The following is a 21351-nucleotide window of genomic DNA, read 5'->3' as shown; positions in this document are numbered from 1 at the left end:
GATGTTGATTCAGCGCGTTTGGCTGCATGTGATTTCCCCTTTATGTTTTCTCCAAATTTTTCTTTCCTGTATATTTTGTGTTAAAACACTTCTTGAAGATGTATTTCTCTTTCTGTTTGGTGGCAAGTTCGATATCGATTTCCATGAAGCACCTAGATGAATGAACACAAAATTCTCCGACATTGTACATATTTGAACTACAAACTACTAGTTGGCCATTCCCAGTTTTTAAATTTTTCGGTCGATATATATTCAATTTATCGACCTCCAAATCGAAACTGTCTCTTAAATCATTCAAAATTAAGCCACAATCATTGCAATAAATCATATCCTTGGATACATGTTCCTCTAAACTAGCTACATTTCTCAGATGATAAGCTTTATAGCTTAAGTGCTAAAAGTTATTCAATAAACGCCTATGTGTCATGTAAAAGCACTTAGTTTCTAGGTACACATTAACATTAACGATGAAGTCTTAGAATATATTTTCACCAATCGTGTCTGGTGCATGAAACATTTGCCATGCACTTTTAAGGCCCTGAAGCACCTACAGCTTCATTATAATAACACACACATGGCTAAAATAGCCAGAGAGAATGAGTTTTGCAAAAACCAAGAACACCAGACCAAAACAAATGACAAAATTCCCGAGAAATGTATAATCAAAATTTCTATGGCATCGTCTAAGCAAAGTTTCATTTTTATTTGTCAGACCAGGAATTCTGATGTCACGAGGCGGTAATCATAATAAAAATACGTCCGGATGGTTTCGGGGGTCATGCTACCTTTTTGTACAAATATGGACAAAAGATAAGTGGCAAATAATAGCCTGAAACCCCTTTCTTTATAGAAGTTTCTTGATCGTACCCACTTCCCATTTTATCCGTCATGGCCTGCATGCATGAAATATCTGAAGACAGCTACTCCGATTGGTACTTAGCATTCCTCTTTATGTTTCATTTATATGGTTGTTGACTATTTATAATATCGCAGGGTTTTCATTTTTAATGCTTCTAAATACGCTAGTGGGGTATGCCATTGGGACTGTTTTCCTTCGGCAGTGTACGATAATTGCAGATGCTGTCAGGCATCACAAATCTAAAGGCTCTGGCGACTGCTATATCATTTCCATTCTTCGACCAAAATTGATAATAATAATGATTACTGAAAGTTACCATAATAAAAATCATATATAAGTCAATTTATCATTTAAACATTAAACATAAATAAACATTAATTAGGACCCTAACTTTGAGCAGTCTTAATCTTTAAATACTTATTTCCAAATATAAGTTACTGAGTAAAATACAACTTTGTCTTGGTTCAAATTAGCTTATTTAAAGAAAAATACCTAATTCTTATAAATGAATACTTTAACAAAATGAACAGTATTAAAATCATCTGAAATAAATACGAACCTTAATCAAACCAAATTCACTTTAAATATATATATATTCCATAAGGGGAAGTGGGTCCGATCAGATCCAATTTATAGGATATGGACCATATCCCATAAATGGGATGCGGTTCTAGCTATGCCATATTCCATAAATGGGAGGAACCTTTTCCGACTTGAGCGCCAGCTCCCACTTATGGGATCCGATTGGTCCCACTGAGCTTTTAAAGCCGATATATATAACAATAACAATAATAAACATAAGACACAGAAGACATACAGCATTAAAATACACACAAAACAGCGAAGAAAGCAAATCAAAATGGCAATAATTCAAGAGAAACGTCATATGTGGGAACGTCACGCTGTGCTCTGTCCTTAAATTACATACATGCAAACTGTAAAAATTATCCAATGCCAAAAATAAAACAGCTAGCAATAAGCATAACCCAAATTATTCTCGATGATAGCAGATCAGATAGCACTATAACCAAGCAATGTAAATTATAAATTATAGGAACATAAAAAGCCTTACTTTAATAACAAAAGCATGAGGTTATGTGCATGCAGTGCTTTTGCACGAGCTGTCATTCCATGCATTAATAAGACTTTTAAATTGATTGAAAGAAGTCTGGGTTCTAAAATGGTTTGGCAGCTCGTTCCATAGCATGGCTGTAGTATACCTGAATTATTTTATGACATATGCAGTTGTTCTTACTGATGGAACTGCAGCTAAATGTTGGTACCTAAAACAATAATTGGTATTTTTAATATTTATTAAGTCATATAAGTATGATGGGCTTCTTTTGTGTATGATGTTAACAACTTCAATTGCCATAGATCTTATCCTTCTGATTTCTAATGTTGTCATTTTAGATGTTTCTAGTAGTTTTTCATATTTACTTTGATATAGTCTTCATAAATAAGATGCCTCGATCTTGGATTTTTTCGATTTTGTTAGTATTGCTTTTGCTACAGAAGTGCCAACTGAGTGGACAAAAGTTAAAGTTTGATATTATGAAGGAATGCGGTATATGGTAAATTTGCCCAATCTGTTTAGGTATTTTCCCATTCTTTTGAGTATATTAAGTTGTTTTGATGCCTTTTGCAAATATTTGAGATGTGAGTGTTGAATTTCAGTTCAAAATCAATGGTTAACCCAAGTAGTTTTACTTCATTTTCACAATTGATTGTATTTCCAGACAAATTAAATCTTATATTTTTATCCCTTGTTTTTCCCAACAGCCAAAACCTGAAACTTTTCTGAATATGCCTTCATTTGATTTCTGGAAAACCAATCTATAAGTGCTAAACTGTCAGATTCTAGATTTTGTATAACCATACACATGTTCTTTATGATGTGCATAGGGTGTTGTCGTCTGCACAATTGTATAGAGTGCTATTGATTTTTCGTGAAGTGGAAGGTGTCATTAATGAAGGTGTTAAAAAGTACCGGTCCGAGAATTGAACCTTGTGGAACTCCTTTATAAATGGTTTGCCTTTCACTCAGTGCTGAACCAAGTTTTACTGATTGCTGCCTGTCAGAAAGGTAGTTTTTATGAGTTTGAGTGCAATTTCAGACAATCCATGGGCTTTTAATTTCTGAAGTAAAAGTTATTGTGGTAAACAATCAAAAGCTTTACTTAAATCCATTAAAAAAGATTGCCTTCAGTCTTCAATATTTTTTTGAATAATGTTGTGTTACATCCATACCCTGGTCGAAATGCAGATTCGGACGGGTGGAAATGTAAACTAAGACTTTATATGAAATGGTCATTAATGACTCTTTCAAAGAATTTTGATATAGTTGATAAAATGCTGACAGGCCAATCGTTACTTTTTCAAGGGTGTTGTTCTTATTGTGTAATGGGCCTGTTTTAGATTGCCAGTTTGGAAATACAGATTTTTCTAATGTAATGATTTGTTGATCAGTACTGTGATAGGTTTCGTAATCACTGGTTTTGCTTGTTTTAATAATTTGACAGATATACCATCATTGCCTGTAGCTTTCGTAGTGTTTATTTTGTCTATTTGAGAGAGCCGGGTCTGCGCAAAATATTACGTACGTTCACTGACACCGATTTTCCATATCCGGAATATTAAATATTTCCGTCAATTGTATCAAAATTAGAAAGGGCGCAATTTTCAAGATGGACGACGCCGAAGTAAACAAATATTTTCAACAGTTAATGTAATTTTACTTGACCTGTTTTTCGCTTAAGATTAATCAATTTTCAAATATATAATGAACAAACTTCTTTGTAAAGTATTCCACACAAGCCCTGATCATTAAAACAATTAGAATTCGTTATGTATTCTTGATGTGTTTTTCTGGTTCAAACTTGAAAAAATAACAACAAAAACATTAAGTTTTCAGTTATTAAGCATTTACAGATAAAGTCTTTGGTTGTATAGGCACCTTACCTTTTTCTGTTGGTTTTCCCTAGATAAATGTTAATTTCTTATAGATTAATTCTTGTATAATGTGCCTTCAAATTTGTCCTTTACTGACATAATTTGATTTGATAGTGCTACCGTGTCCTTTTTTTACCTGGATTAGACAGTCCTTATTTACTGCTGCAAGGAACACATCAATGGAATTTCTAGTAATCAGATCTGGCACTTTTTCAAATCATGAATTTATCATCAGGTTTCTACATTTTTGTGTTTTACCTCTTATTTCAACAATTTCCGCTTCGCTCTGTGAAATCACACTTGGTAAATGAATTACTGATTTTTTTAATTCATCACATGAAACATTAATATTCAGTGGTCTATGTAGCCCAATTAAGAAAGGTGCCATACCCTTCTTGCCCTTGGCATGCCCACCTGTCCTTTTATCTTGACTCAAAAATCGCCCTTGTACCTTTACATGTTTCAATATCATTTTGTTAATAAGAAGAGCCACAAATCTGAAGAAAGGTGATGATTACTGTATAAACATGTACATGTAAGGGAAAGAGTATATGACCTGTAAATAATCATGATGATTGACAAGTAGAAAATGGATTACAACTGGTTCACAATTTTATGGACAGGCCATCATTTAACAAAGGTTATTTTTTACTGCACTGTTAATAAGGCAAATACTGTCAATTTAACAGGTCTTTACTGTGTTGAACAATTGTAAAATTATACGTTTGTTTATGAAATTGTCAGTTATTTCCCTTACAATATGCAGTTTTTCTGTATTTTCAACAGTACAGTACATTTATATTATCCAAAGGTTGTGTTTGCAATAGTTCTAGAAAATACTATTTCTTTGAAAAAGTGATAAATTTGGGAATTTGATAGCATTTGGAAATCTTTATCATTTGTTACAATTTCCTGAAACACTTTACCTCAGTAAATGTAAGGAAATTTTACCAATCTCATTATAATTAGCTATGATGTTATGTAAGCTTAAATGTTAACTTGCAAATAGATGTGCATTAATTTCATATTGAGTAAGAGAAACATGGATAAAAAATCTAATTATGAAATGTGGAAAACAACTGAAAAGTGCCCTTTCCTCCATTTGTGCCCTGCCATTTTCAATTTCTAGCTGGAGCACTGATACTAACATAACAAACAACAAGAAAAATCATCTGACTTGAGAATAGAACAGATGTGAAAATGATGATTAAATTAAAATGAGCCTTTGGTATAGTACAACCAGTCAGCCAAATAACTGATAAAACTCACTTTTCTTGTCAAATGTGAGCTCATACTTGGATCGTGCTGAGTTAATTGACCATAACCAATTTACGACTGAAGCCAATCAAAGGAAATTAGACCAGGTGACTGTGACTTTCAATATCCTCATAGGAGGTGTCAATCAGATGTAAATATATTATCAAGCTAAGCAAAATCTCTTCATCTGGTCAAAGGTATAATCATGGCCATGTGCATGTGGCTACATACAAGCTTCACAGCCCTGTTAAACCATATGGTAAATTCAAAAGTAGATTTACCTTATAACAAAATAAATTAAATCCAATTAACAACAATTGTCCCATCAGGAAGTGTCTAAAACACTTTGAAATGAAAGAATTGATAAAATTAAATGGATGACATTTGTATACATTTTTTCTATGTGGATTTTTGGTGGGAAAATCTGTAAAAAATAAAGTGGGGATTCTCAAAATCTAATTAAGGAAATACTGAAGGCATTCAGTCATAATATTCAGATATCAAGCAGGAGTAGAAGTGATAATTAATGGTCCATGGTACTGGCAGTTTGATAGAAATTTTATCACTTGAAAAAATGAATAAAGTTTGTTGAAAATTTATAGATAAAAAATCAAATTATATTTTAAGATAAATTTAATTTGACCATAAAGGCCAAAGGTCAGCATGTTTCAAAATCAGGGACTACATGAGCATAGTAATTTAAAGTCCTTGATAGAAATGAAACACTTGTTTCTGGAGTAGTACTTTATTATTTTGTCTATGAAAAGTGATTAATGGCTTTAGATCCTGACTAAGACTAGAGCTACATGTAAATACCTGCATTATATACATCAAGAGTACATGTATGTCATGAATGAAGGGATTATTTTGATGAATGGACAAAGATAATGCATCAGTGTACTTTACTGTCATATTAAAAAAAAATAGAATAATTTTTTTTGGCACCCATTTGACTCGAATACGTTTTTGTATTTAAAAATTGGTGAAAAAAGATGGCAGCTGTCAATTTTTCTGACGACAAAATTTTGGAAGCCAGAGCAGCCCTTGGCTCACAATGTCAAACACTTTTTTCAAAAGGTTATTATCATGATAAATTATCAAATATGATTGTATTACTACATTAATTCAAGAGTATATGACCATTGATATAAACATGTGCCTGTGTGTAAGTTGCCAACATGTACAAAATGTACCTCAGTCCCTTGCTATTTGTTATACTTCTTCCCATGTCTTTTTCCAATCTCTTTTGTTCACCCTCTAGATAATACAGTTTTTTTGTCTGTATCCTTTTCCTTCTGAGTTGATCTCAAAGCACCATATTGGAGTATGAGACAGATACTAATTGGAATGCTCCTAAGGGATAGTGGGATATTTTGGGAGTTTATTGATTGAAAAAAAAACTGTTAGGGTAGTTCTCTGATTTGTGAGCCCTGCTCATCAGGGAATTGGAGAAATTCACATTGGGAAAACCTGTTTTGATTCATTATGCAGAATTTATTTGGACCCATAAATTAACTTTTGCTAAACTTATTATTTTGTTTTTCTCAGAGTCCAAGGAGCAGCTGGTCAGAAAAGCCTGTCAGGCTAAAGCCCTTGGTATGATAATTACCAAACTTCAATTAACAAATTTTACCTGTGGAGGGCTTTACTCTTGATCATTAAATGCAAAGTGGTTTAATTCAAAGTACTGCTTTTATTTTAATTCTAGTTTTTATTGTTTAACAAAATCCAATTTGGTCATCCTTTTATCTCATAAACTGTATATTCTTCTCTCATGTCTATAGTGCTTTTTTTCAAAAACCTAGTGCTTGCCATTGATATACCCACATGTATAACTTGATTACTATTGATATTTAGTATTTGATGTTTTATAGATGATGATTTGAATAGAAAAATGACAGCATGTACAGAGAGTGTTCCCCACCTTCTGGACAAGCTGTGTGGAAGTTTTCTGAAGGATCCAAAACGTGCATTCCTGACACAACCTCAAGAATCTAGAGAACATGTTAAGAAATCATTACAAAGGAAATCATATGATACAGTTTTTGAGTACCTAAAAAGTCAACAGAGGTAGGGAATGGTAGTACATATATATAATGGTGATATAATTAGCTCAAATCTTCCTAAAACTAGTGAAATAAGTTTAGTTCATTGTACGCATCATGCATGTATTTGTAATTATGTTCTATTTTTTCTATGCAATAGATACAACACACTTATTTTAAAGAATGTACTAGATTGGTCAACATATTACAGGAAGTCTAGAACAAATAATATTAGTATACAATAGGAGGGACTCTGGACCATAGTTCTTTTTTGGGCCCTTGCATTTTGTAAAAAAGGTCAAAATGTCCTTCACACTGAACATTTGACTTCATTAAAATGTAATATCTGGAATATTGAGATATACATGCATGGTCTGTTCTGCTTTCTATTTATGAAGGTTCCTACCCAAGGGATATTTTTTTTAAGAATAAAACTCAGAACTCACTTATACTGTAAAATATGAATTTTCCTATTTCAGAATTGAGGATAAAACAAAAGATGAGCGAGTTACTATTTTATCCTACATATTACAGCTTAGGTATAGGAGGAGGTTTGATGAAGCCAACAGGCTGGAGGAATTACTTGATAGTTTAAATGTTGTAACAGGTTGGTCAGTAGGTGGAATACCATTTTTTTCCCTGCAATATACCTCCTGTAAAAAAAAGAAATAAACTGCAGGTGAAACTGATAAAATCCATTGCATAGATAGAGGAGGAAATATTATTTATTTTTGGATCATGTTGCTCAGATATGCAATGTACTTTTACATATGAATTAAAACAATCCTTGGATGTCTGTATTGCCTGAATATACAGGGCACATAGAACATATTCATGTATAAGTTAGTAGATAAGTAAAAAGTAATTCACCAACCAAGTATTTTTTAGTAGGCACATTGTGAAGAACAAATCATTGAATTTAAATACATTATATGTTATATATTGTATTTTTAATATTATACCTTATCTGAAACGTATATTCATCCAAATCCTGTATAAAAATTCTTCATGCTCCACAATCAAATAGGTTTACATTACATGTATCAAGTTATATAGTTCAGGTTTACATTACATGTATATAGTTTCTTTAATCTAAAAATGCTATTTTTTCATCATTGTTTTCCAGATGAAGAACCATGCTCAACAGAGCAAGAGTCTGTCAGGTCTGTTCTAAAGTTTCTAGTGACGTTGGCTGACATACCAAACCAGACAGAACCTACAGTTGTTGGCCATGGGGACTCAAAATACCCCACATTGGGGGCAAAGGTTACTTAGTTGAAACAAAATGATAGTCAGGCAATTAAGTACACACATGTACTGTAGTTTGATAGCCAATTTCTTTAACTTGAGTCAAAATGACTGTTTAATGAAAATTTGTGCATATGTAACGCTGACCTCATCACTTTCAACAGGAAACAATACACACATTGAACCTTATTTGTGTTATTGTACATGTACAAAATAAACTCACTGGTCATTTGAACAGGGAACAAGTGCAATCATTATACATCACTGGTCATTTGAACATGGAACAAGTGCAATCATTATACATCACTGGTCATTTGAACAGGGAACAAGTGCAAGCATTATATTTCAGTATGTATTTTCTGAGTGTAACATTTTAAGTCATTACTCAAGGAGGCCTTGATTGTTCTATTTATCAGGTCAAAAGTTTTTACTATTGACCTAAGCAATAGTTTGGTACTTGTATTTCTCAGGTTTTTTACACTATTATTCTCACTTGCTCACTGAAGTTCAGACATTCTAAGGGTTTGTCCTTAAAACCTCTTACTGTGATGACAATCAACAATCATGATCATGCTATTCATTTCATTTCATGGTTATGAAGGCATTGCTATGGTTCAGTATACTAAAGCATTTGTTGTTCGTTTATTCAAGAAACAATCAATTGATCACCCCTCGATACCAACTAATACCTTTGGTGTTGCCTCAGGTAATAATAGATACCTTGGAATATAAATTTATTGTTACTTTCATGATCACTCAACAAATGTATAATGTATGTATTTCATGATTATCATTTGGTAAAGTTTTAATTTGTACCATTTTTTATTTTTCAGTCAGACCATTCTGTATTGCCTTATGGACCACGATGTTATGGTGACAGCATGGTGTCTCTCCCAGATAACAGATTCTACATGCATTACCCTCAGTAAGTGTTGATCTTATGACTAAACACTCTTTGACGGTAATAGTCATAGCTTTTTATAAAGTATAATGTAAGAGTGAATCTTTTTTTTTACTGCTATATGTATATGTACGTTGTATTTGGAAGGATGTATATTTTGAATTTTGTACAATTCTGATGCAGGAATGATTTTTTTCACATTATATGAAGTTTTTGCTTTTTAAAATTTGGATTTTACTACATTTTAGTACTAGTATTCATTTTGCTGCATATTTATTTTAGATTTTGCCAATTTTGGCTTCTCTGTTCCTCTGACCCCCCTTTTTTTGCGTAAATCATGTTTGTAAAAGAAAGATAATACTAAATTCCAGTTTATATGTAGTTAGTCATTTTATAATTGAGAATTAAATGGTAGGAGCCCATATTTGATTGATTATCTAATCACATTGTAGGCATAATATTTAGCAAATAGTTCATTGATGCAAAAGGTCATATAGCAACATGTGAACTGGTTTGTCACCCCCCCCCCAAAAAAAAAAAAAAAAAAAAATTTGGGACAGAAATATAGCTGAGGTCTATTGAATTTTTGGGGTGACCAACTGTTCCATGTATTACAGTTTGAACCGAAGTAACATGAAGTATTTGGCCAATCATACTTTTCTATATAGTTTACTCTGGATCATTCGTGCAGAAGTAAAGAGGAGACATACACAACTGCTTACATTATGATGTCATATTCTTAATTTGAAAGCGAGGCACTCCATATAACTTCTTATATTTCTTATATGACGTTAAATGGACTGGCAGTTTTATCTAAGAAAGTAAACAAATAAAAATCATATAATATTGGAAAATATTTTCCCCATCATTCAGGCAGATGTTTATAGATCTTTGGCAATTAGGCATTTGCAGGAGATTACCATTAAAGAGAAATTCTACATTATAATTACAAATATGTAAAGCGGTTTAGATTTAACAGATAAACATTGAACTATACATGTCTTCTCTGACATCTTTTCTCTTAAAAAAGAAATTGGTCTGTTGTATCTGTAATATAACATGACAAAGAATATTATACATGTATTTATACACCTTTTATAGTATTGGCTTCTGTTTTTTTTTCAGGGAAGTATTTTTGGCTGAACCTGTTAAGCAGTTTGAGCAATATCCAAAGGTACACTGTTTTAATTTACATTGTTTATATCTATGCACACGCAAATACATAGTTTTGATAAACTACCAGGTATAAACCCAGATGCTATTAAAAATCCTTATCAGCGTTTTAATGCCTTTACATTTATTTGTACATGTTATATTCTTTAGTTCTTAACTTTTGTGAAACTTTTTGTAGATTACTTGATGGAGAATTTGTGGGAATCAGTATCAGATTTCTCCTAAACTTATCACTGGAAAAAAGGAAGAAAAAAATATGTATTTATTTTTTTCTCATGTTTTCAGCTGTTCCAAGCCATTCCAGGAACAGACTTATGTGGTAACAGTTTGTTTAATATAAAGGTTAGATATTTTTTTGATAACTGATAAAAAAGTTGATGGAAACAATTTTATCTATATTTGAATTAAAGTAAGTACATGTAAAATCTGCATACATTTTTTCAACTTAGATTTAAATTACAATTTATCTATTAAATTTTAAGAAAAGATCAAAGAAGGATTACTGAACTCAAAATCAAATGTTAGTAAGGGAGATAGATAGTAAATGAACTAATTGAAGTCAAGGATGAACTGGAAAAATGAAATGAGATGCTATGACAATGAAAATGTAGTTATTTCAAATTTAATGCCTGTATAAAAACACTTACAATATTGAAATAGTTGGTGGAAAGGAGATAAATGTAATAATTATACCTTGGGTTGTCACATACAAAAAATTTTTGTCCTGAACAATAATTAGGATATAAATTAAACACCAAACATAATACATGTAATTCTGCTTTGCCTCAGTAATACATGTACTTCTGTGATGCCTCAGTAATACGTGTAATTCTGCTTTGCCTCAGTAATACATGTAATTCTGTGATGCCTCAGTAATGCGTATAATTCTGTTAGGCCTCAATACTTGAAATTCAGTGATGCCTCAGTAATACATATAATTCTGTCATGCTTCTGTGATACTTGTGATTCTGTTATGCCTCAGTAATACATGTAATTCTGTCTTGCCTCAGTAATACATGTAATTCTGTTATGCCCCTATTATACATGTAATTTTGTGATACCTCAGTAATGCATGTAATTCTGTTATGCCTCTATTATGGTTACATGATATTATTATAGCAAGTTGTATTACAGGGTTATCTACAAGATACACATGAAAGGCTTACTACTGGTACCCTGTTTGGAGGACTAGTACAGGGAAGATTCACCTCCCTTGAAGATAAACTAGAACTTCCTGACTTACCTGATGGAGAGGATAGTGGGTAAGTATGATTTATGATACTTTACCTTGTCCCAAGTTCAGACATCTGGGCTTGTAGCCCTTATGACCCTTCTTGAAGTTGTCTTGATTATATCTTTCTTAAAATAGTCTTAAGATTCTTTTCCCTGATAAGATTTAGCATTTGCATAATCTAAATAGTGACATTGCATAACAAAATAAACAGTTTAGTTGAGCCATGGATAATACTGTCTGAATTAACATGTTAACCATTACTAGACCTACATGTAATTATATTCAGAGATGTTTTTTTTTCAACTTTTTAGAAGAATTGGCTATTTCAAATCTGGATTTTACTGTTGCAATTAATTTTTTACTGCATATTTACTTCCTATTTTGCCTATTTCCGCTTTGTTTGTAGACCTCGTGAAATCATCCCTGTTCATTGATCAGTCACTTACAGATTTGTAGTAGTAGAGTCGTAGGAAATACATAAACAGTTTAATTTGTGTATTACATTTTGTAAAATGATTATTTCTGTTAATTGCTTAATTTTGTTTTGACAAACAGTCTATTCTATACAGGAATCCATTGATTGATTACAACTGTTATCAAACACAAGTCACTTATCAAGTGGAATTCTTAATGGATAAATTTACAAACATGTTGATCCTTTTTTGAAGGAATGAAAACAAAATAAAGTAATGTTCTAATTTTCTTTTTTACAGAATCTTTGAGATAAGAATTCCTAGTGTACAGTCTATAGATAAAATGGTAATATAACACACATTGTACTTTTTATAAATATGTAAAATCTATAAAATTTATCCATTTAATTGACCAACTGCTTATCCTTAGGTCCCATGGGTAGGTCTACATCTCTTGAGCTGTTTCCATGGATATTCCCTTATGGGACTCTCATTTTTTTTTTTCAAAAAATAGACACAAAAGATGAATTTCTAATTATCTATAATGAGAGTTGGTATTGTGACAACAACCCCACCGGATGATAATGTCAGCCCAAGGCCACCCATTGGTCTTCAATGAACAACAAGGAAATCCTCAGACCACAGGGCAGGCTAACCTTCTTTTGAATTATTTTTCCTAATCACCATTTTAGAAGTGTGTCCCAACAGACTGTCAGGTCACACACTTACAAGATTTTTAATTATGTAATGTCTCTGTTGTCATTTTCTCAACTGCAGCATGTTTGGTTTGCAATGAAATTTCATGTTATTTATCTGAAGGGTTTGTAGTAGAGTTTGTGATTATTGAATTATCTGAATACCAGGCTGGCTGTAAGAGCTGGCTGAATTCAGAAATTTTTTTTTTTAGGAAATTACAAAACAACTACAGGTACATGAATCCACTTGTATGACCTGATGTCTTTTGATTCTAACCGTTTTTATTGTTTCAAAGTTACATGTAATAGCAAAATAGGGCAGAGGAACTGATCATATGGCTTTCACCTAGATAACCTTTGTCGATGTAAAATTCCTAATAATTATAACATGTAATTAAAATTAAAGTTAGGGATTGTTGTAGTTCAGAACATATTTATTGATACTAAGTAGCTTTTCATGTTCTTTGTAGATATGTGATGACAAGGCATCGACAGGTATTGATACCATGTCATGTAGTATTATATCCCAGGATTCAGGCATTGATACGTCTATATGGGAAGAATGTCTGTCACAACCGCTCAGTAAACATTACTCTTGGGAATCTTCTAAATGGTCAGTATTCTAAATCTTTAGTTATACTGTGAAAAATTTGTAATAATTCCACTTTGTTGAGCCCTGTGCAGGTCCGGGTGTTAAAAGAATAGGCCTGCAGCAGCGCTAAGCTGGTCGTAAAAGGCGACTAAATAGTACTCAGAACCCTAGCCGGGGGCTAGGGCGCTCTGCCCACAGAGCAACTGGGATGTGTGCCCCAGATGGTGGAATGGGGTACCCCTGGTGTGTTACATGCTGGGGTTGTCAGGCTATAATACAGAAAACCTGACTGCAAACCATAGTGGTGCACCGTGTTGGAAAAGGTGCCACTTTCCTCGCACGTTAAAGAACCCTACTGTGGTATTCTCCCGGAGTAGGAACCATAGGGCTCCGCCACAGGAGGCTAAATTGCCCGACCCTACCCACCTCTCCCTATTTCCAGTGGCAATCAAAATTTGTCAACCCCATTGTCCTTGTGTCCCATCCCTTTTTCATTTCATCATCATTTCATTTTCATTTTATCATCAATTTCATGTTCATCGTCTGAATATAGCTGAAATATTGCTGCTCGGATGTTAAACCCCAACAAACAACAAACATCCACTTTGTTGAAACAAAAAAACATGATTCTCTGTGAAACTTTTAAGTGTACTTTCAGTTTGCTGTAGCAAGAAATGATGGTGGGTAAAAAAGGTCATGTATATTGAAGACTACTGTTGGAGGGAATCAAATGAAAGTGTCATTTTTTCCCATAATATGAAGATTAACTGAACATAAAGTTCTTTTACACATGTTACATTTATTAAATAGTGACAAGAATTTTGTTGTGTAGGGTTTTGAAAATTTCAACATAAAATACTCCTAAAAGACAACTCTTACCATGAGTGGATTCAGGATTTTATGAAGAGAAGGCATAATTATGAAAATCAGTATAAAAGGAAACCAGATTATGACCTGTTTAATGAATGAACATGCTTATTTGACGTATTCAATACAATATTTATCAGTTTACAATTTTTTTCCTTTAAAAAGGGCGGCTTACACCTATTACGCCCTGGCCTGGACCTGCTTCTGCTTACCCACAGTGTTAGGAGTAGTTACTGTTCATTTATTTGTTTTGCACATTTTGGTCTGACAATTAAATATGTCTTTTACAAATTTTACAAGTTAGATGTAAAGTTAATTATGTTTAAAGTTTTAATGGGATCAGGACAAAAGCCCCTCCCCCCATGAGAAATTATTTTATCAATTATGAATAATATTTCTATTAATCCTGAATGTGAAAATTTTGAAATTTAATTTCTTTGCAACTTAGTAAAATAATAACAGTTGTCAAATATACACTCTTTAAAAAGGAAATATGTCTAAAAACAGTCATTTTGTTTTCTTTTTAAAAAGTGTATTACTGGCAGCTTTTCTTATATCATTAATGAAATTTCAAATGATTCTTGTAAATAAGAAATACAATATCAAATATAAAATGAGTATACCCTGGAAAAAAATACACAGAAACTGAACCATTTTATTACATGACAGAATCTTCCTAAATATACTAAATAGAACAAACAAAAATGAAAAAAAAACATTCACAGAAATTGAACCGTTTTAATACAAAAAAACTCTTCCTAAATACACTAAACAGAATTAAAAAAAAAAAAAACAACAACAAAAAGACAAACAAAGAAAAATCAATACCAATAAAAAAGGAACGCATAACAAAAGAAAAAAATTAAAAATACACACAAAAAGAAACTAAACAAACAAAAATAAATGTACAATTTTTACATTAAGCTTATTATAAGATGGGGAGCTTTTATCCAGGGGGCTTATGTCATAGACCCGTTTTAATGATATTCAAAGAAAAAAACAGATGATCAAACACTTGCGTACATGAAAATGTAGTTCTACTCATCAATAATGAATGTCATTCAACCTGTATTTATTGTTTTCCTTTCAGGGGTCCTGGGTCTACAGAGAAGAGACCCTACATCACAGAAGCTGGACCACAGGCCATGGATGAATGGATCATTATGAAAACCAGAGAAATCAAGGTACTATGTCCATCAATTACAGCCCCTCCACGACGAGTTGTTACAGAAAGGGCATTATGTAAAGATGTCATTAATGTCATGATTGGAATACCCTCAGTGACCTTTGAACTTTATGGGGTAAGTCAGATTCTTGGTTAGTAGTGACTGTTTCAAGACAGTAAGAGTGAGGTTTATTAGTCTTACTGTATTAGATTGGTCACTTCATACAAATGGCTATCAGACATGTACAGCAGTTGAACATGACTATCTGATAAACAGATAACATATGACTTGACTAGAGTTGGAGTTAGAATTTCAGTTCATGGGCTGTTTTGCATTTTGATAACTTAGGAAATATAATAAATGATTCTCAACATTAAAGAAAAATCTACACTAAATATATATTTCCAATGTGGCATAACTTTCAGTCAAACATGTCAGGTTTTTGACTTTCTCCTCATGTTGTTAACACCTGCTTCATATTTTACATGTATATTGGAAACTATTGTAATTCTTCAAATATGTTTTTGATTCCCAACTCTTTTTAGGCTGTTGGAGAGTTTGACATTAGAGAAGGCACCTGTATTACTGGAGTCACACCACAGAGTCTGAAGTCTATCTGTAAGGATTTCATGGAATGTGGGACTATATATAACAGACTCCATTACTTCTCTCTACCTCAGGTTATGGACTCCTTCTACAAGAAAGGACTGATATTCCAGGTGTCTTTTTTTTGCTACAAAATTATCAAAAACACGGATCATTTAATGTTATGTTATGTTTTTTCTATTTCTACAGTAGATGAGTTTTAGTCAGAAATCTTAAAGTGTTCGTCCATGTTTCCAATCAATGACTAGTTTGACAAGGTCACACCACAGGTTTTTAACAAGAGGTTTCATGTTTCATTATTGAAGAAAATTTGCCACTGTTCTTATTAAATCATCTTCAAAATTGTAATTTCTACTTAGTAGCTAATTCTGTAATAAAAAAGAATCTTTCTCCTTAGGTATTTGGTTAGATCTAGTCAAAGAGATTAATTATGTATAAGTACATTCATTAGGGTTTAAATTTCTACACAACCTGTCTCTGTTGTGCTATACATTTCATAATTGTTGATATAAATATTTCTCTAATTTTAGGCCTTCATTGGTGCCATTAGGAAAATATTACAACATTATGTTGCTGTTGTACTATCTATAGGAGATAATATAACTGTTTTACGACTGAAGTTTATGTGTCACCAGCTTCTCAGTCAGATGAGGTAAATAATGAGATGATGTTTTTATTGATCTTAATGACTGATAACTTCTATTCTTGGCATTGAAATGTGGGAAAGAAAACATCTCTCTTAAATAAGGATGTATGTACCTTTGTCAGTATTATTTTGGCAAAATATTGGCAAACAGATGAAGAAGCTGGTGAAGATAAGGGTTTTCTAAGGGTTGGGACCCTTTATTGTTGCAAAATTTTGACTAATTTTGTGTATATTTGGGCAAAAATGAAATAATGATAGTCTGGAACCCCTGTAGAGCCCCCTTTTTTCAAAATCGTTGGATTTGCCCCTGAGATTATCATGGGTTGTCTTTACTCGTTGATAGTCTGTTTTTGTTGTGTCAGCTTAAGGGAGAAATTCAGTTTTGTGAAGATGCTCAATAATCATCTATAAGTCTATCTACGTGAACTTTAAAAATTCCCATCGGTCATCTTACACTTCGACTTTCTTGCTCAAGCCAGCTCAGTGAGAAAAGTTAGTAACGATGACAAAATAAACCTGCTTATCACAGTTATCACAGAAAGGGATTATTTTCCTGCTCAATTCTAGAAAATATGCAGAAGCACTAATGAAACACACAAACTAAGGATTATGAGTTTTATAGATATGAAATATTATAAGATGTATTTAATCAGGAACTAATCAAATGTAGAAGTAAAAAAAAATCATTTAAAACCATATCCTGTGATTAATTCATGCAAATGTAGAGGTGAAAAAAAATCATTTAAAACCATATCTGTGATTAATTCATGCAACATACATGTACTTGTAACTTGGTGTTACATGTTTAAAGGTAACATGGTTATTAGTTGGATTAATGTTATATTTACAGATATCTTGTCAAACTGTGTAAATGTGAAGAACATTTTGATCTATATGGGGAATTTGATTTTCCAACTGTAAGTACAAATGTACATGTATCTCAGAGTCTGAGATATTTATAATGTCCCTCTCTCTGTCTCTCTCACCCTCTTTATGTCTGATTGTTGAACCATTTATAAGTGTTATAACAATACTCTCTGTTTCAAGTATGATTGTTTTTTTGTTAAAAAATGCACCATATTATGGAAGATTCAAATTATTGTTGCTTTATTGTATACTTACTCTTTATGTTGGCTGAAGAATATCAGATTGTGTAGGTGTATTACGTTCTGAAAAAAAGAAAAAAATTCTAAAGATACCATTTGTAACTGAAGTTTGTACCTATTAAAAAACATTTCAGAAGTCCAAGACATCTTATTAAAATGTTATAATACTGTATGTTTTAGGGTATAGAGTTATTGAGTTATGTATACACAGAGACATTAGAATCTGCCAGCTCTGACAACTACTCCATGATGCTGTCTATCTTCCAGGCTGCTTGTGCTCCTTATCTGCTGTAAGTACAGATATTATACCCACATGCAATGAGTAGTTGATATATTGGAATTGCTTGTCCATCCTTCCGTCATTGTGTCTGTCCAAATTCGTTTGCAATTATTTTTACTTTAAATGGATGGGTTCTTTTCAAATTTTGTATGTGTTTTTTTCAATTGATAAGGCATACATTATGAGTTATTTGGTTGATATCAGATTTAAACTTCCTGTATGAGTGGGGGTATACCAGACAACTTCATGTCTTGTGTAGTTTGTCATTTAATTCTTTTTTTAGAAAGCTGTTAATACACATCATGTACATAAAAATCCTTTCTTGACTTGAAATGCGGTTTTATCATCATTTCAACCTATTTTTTTTTGATAGAAAATGTCTCTAAAGCCCAAGTCAGGAATTCAAAGTCTTTTATTTTCTTTTGCTTCCATGAACAAAGTTTGAATAAAAAATAAACTAAATTAATATTGTTACAAATTATAGCTGATGGATTTGTTATGACTTATTCATGTATATGTATTTGGTATTAAATTCTATCCGCTCATTTTGCATAGAACTTAGGCTAAAGAAGTTGTATATAATAGTAGTATGTAAAACACTCAAGAATGAAAAATTCATGTAGGATTTACTTTTTTACCTCTGTACAAATATATATTGATATATGCCAAAGAACCACATAATATTTTATTGTTATATTTTCCTTTCTTTCTATGTAGATGCTTAGAGGATTGGATATACCATGGTAGATATAGAGATATATACGGGGAGTTTATGATACTAGTTCATGATGACTATCTTCAGTTCAGAGGTACCTGTACTTACCTGTCTAAAGAACAGTAAAAATGGCAAGAGGTCCAATGAGTTCATCATGCTAATCACAGACCCATGTTTTTTATGCCCCTGTGACAAACTGTCAGAGGGCTTAGTAATTTACCCCTGTCAATCCATCTGTCCATCCGTCCTTCTGTCCGTCACATAATTATTGCTTGTCCGGCTATTTCCTCGTACAGTTTTTGAACTACATCTAAAATATTTTGCAGGATATTTCTACACATGATGAAGGTGTGCAGGGCCAAAGGATTTTTATTTTCATGAAATATTATGGAAATTGGTGATAGTTACACGTCATTGTACTCAGAAATAAATGAATCATGGCATGTCCAGCTATCTCTTCGTACAGTTTTTGAACTACATCTAAAATATTTTTCAGGATGTTTCTACACATGATGAAGGTGTGCGGGGCCAAATGATTTTGTTTTTCATGAAATTTTATGGAAATTAGTTACACTTAGTCATTTTACTCAGAAACAGGGCTATATGGCTTGTCAGGCTATCTCCTTGTACAGTTTTTTAACTACATATAAAATATTTTACAGGATATTACTACACATGATGAAGGTGTGCAGGGCCAAAGGATTTTGATTTTCATAAAATATTACGGAAATTGGTGATAGTTACATGTTGTCATTTTACTCAGAAATATATGGATCTTGGCTTGTCTGGCTATCTCCTCGTACAGTTTTTGAACTACATCTAAAATATTTTTTTCAGGATGTTTCTACACATAATGATGGTGTGCAAGGTCATAGGATCTTGATTTTCATGAAATATTATGGAACTGGGTTTGTTATTTTTGTCAGAAATATATCTCAAGCAACAAAGATTTGTTATGAGGGTATTAACATTTTTTATGTGTCCATTATTACATCCATCGGTCCCCCTTTTATCATCTACGTTTACTTCAGATTATTTTTTAGGAGATCAATTCCTGTCAATTTTTCTGCTTTCTCATTTTGCATATAGACATTTTCACTTTCTTAACCATGTCATTGTATTTTGTTAAATTTGAATATACTTATGGAATTTGGTTTTTGACACCAGTTGGTTTTTGAATCCTTTATAATCAAAATGTTGTATATGGGTGGCTCCCCTAGTGAAAAAATGCCTTCCCTTAGTACCTGATGTCTAATGGAACAGCCCTTAGTTTTATGCTGTTCTTTTCATGTGTGAATTATATGTAATCATGTGTTGTATATGTGTAAATAGATTTTTAGTGTACCTTCATACTGTATTGTGGGTATAAAGTTGGGTGGTTTTGAAGCAAAAAAGTGTATGAACAATTTTGATGATTGTAATTTTGGTGAATGCTAAGTGGTGCACTAATACATGTAATACTTATGTTCAGAGTTAATGCTTCATGGAGTTTATTTGGCATATTTAAGACAAATCGCTAACATATGCCAAAATTAGCATCCCACGAAAATTACCCTTGCTACAGTACTGTACGATGATAAAAATTATAACAACACATTAAAAAAATATTTTTTAAAATTATGAATTATAGAAAATCACATACATGAACATTAAACTATGGTAACAATATCAAACTCAGTCCACGTTTAAATAAAGAATAGCACCACATTCACTTCACATGTGTTGCATGATTAAAAAAAAATGTTCTGCTCCTACCACACTATTATCTTTTTATTACAGATAAACACTATTGGACCCATGGGTTTACCCTGAATGTAAGCGATGTTATGGATTCTGTCCCTTTGTTCCTCAGACAGTATGCCAAGAAGATATTTAGCTGTGGGAAATCTATCAACCTACTGAAGACTTGTTGTCCGGAGGTATCTGTATACAACGGCAAAGAAATGTCCATTCTATGAATTTTTACTAAGGTCACAGTTTCTTAATTTGTTGGTTTACGGATTTTTGACTGGATGTAATCGGGTTAGTCAGTTGAAAAAAAAATATATGATAAAATGGGAACCATAAATACATATCTACTATTTATATTTTAAATAAAAATTTTTCAAAGTTTCCATTTTCTAACCTGACATAATTAGAAGTGGGATTCTAATCTACCGTATGTACCTACACATCAGTTATTAACATAAATTGTCATTCCAATTTTTTAAGTGTCCAGTAAATTCAATGTGCAATACTTAAACAATGTTAATTTCCTATTTTTTGTATTTATAGCCTTCGTTACAGTATTATACAGTTAGGTTAAAATAAAGGTGGTAAAAAATGACTCAAAAGTTATTTTCAAAATCAAAGAGGAAATTCGAGTTTAAAACAGGGTTGGTCAAAAACATGTACTGTGTAATTTATCATTGAGCACTGTTTTGGTGTAAATAAGTAGTGTTACAGAAAGGCTAAGTGAAAAGTCCATATCGAAAAAAAAAACTGCAAAGTATAGGAATAATTCAGGGACAAAGAATTTTGTAAGCAGACGGATTTCATTAAAACTTCTTTTTTTTTAACATTTGTCTTCTATTTTCATATAACAATTACGCCGAGA

At 32.3% G+C, this 21351-nt stretch overlaps 1 protein-coding gene across 3 annotated transcripts in view; it reads left to right on the top strand.

The window, feature by feature from the left end:
- The first annotated feature begins 3525 nt into the window (after window positions 1-3525).
- The window catches only part of LOC148598975 (gamma-tubulin complex component 6-like), a 34241-nt gene continuing 16415 nt past the window's right edge, over window positions 3526-21351 (top strand). Inside the window, exons 1-18 of one of the 3 annotated variants that reach the window (XM_088560539.1) lie at window positions 3528-3587; window positions 6617-6664; window positions 6943-7138; window positions 7593-7720; window positions 8240-8379; window positions 9195-9286; window positions 10388-10436; window positions 10721-10777; window positions 11570-11697; window positions 12383-12428; window positions 13248-13390; window positions 15327-15537; window positions 15948-16121; window positions 16539-16660; window positions 17505-17571; window positions 17941-18050; window positions 18758-18849; window positions 20535-20674. In XM_088560539.1, coding sequence (XP_088416665.1) covers window positions 6963-7138; window positions 7593-7720; window positions 8240-8379; window positions 9195-9286; window positions 10388-10436; window positions 10721-10777; window positions 11570-11697; window positions 12383-12428; window positions 13248-13390; window positions 15327-15537; window positions 15948-16121; window positions 16539-16660; window positions 17505-17571; window positions 17941-18050; window positions 18758-18849; window positions 20535-20674 — 1875 coding nt within the window. In that variant the 5' untranslated portion in view covers window positions 3528-3587; window positions 6617-6664; window positions 6943-6962. Of the gene's footprint in view, window positions 3588-6616; window positions 6665-6942; window positions 7139-7592; window positions 7721-8239; window positions 8380-9194; window positions 9287-10387; window positions 10437-10720; window positions 10778-11569; window positions 11698-12382; window positions 12429-13247; window positions 13391-15326; window positions 15538-15947; window positions 16122-16538; window positions 16661-17504; window positions 17572-17940; window positions 18051-18757; window positions 18850-20534; window positions 20675-21351 lie in introns of all 3 variants that reach the window. The other 2 variants (XM_088560538.1, XM_088560540.1) reach the window with 2 other exon arrangements.

The sequence above is a fragment of the Perna viridis genome, chromosome 14, assembly GCF_037379345.1.
Source record: "Perna viridis isolate PV_CMFRI_1.1 ecotype Kerala chromosome 14, ASM3737934v1, whole genome shotgun sequence".
Lineage (NCBI taxonomy): Eukaryota > Metazoa > Mollusca > Bivalvia > Mytilida > Mytilidae > Perna > Perna viridis.
Note: the sequence above shows the minus strand (reverse complement) of the source record. Positions and strands in the feature narration are given on the sequence as shown.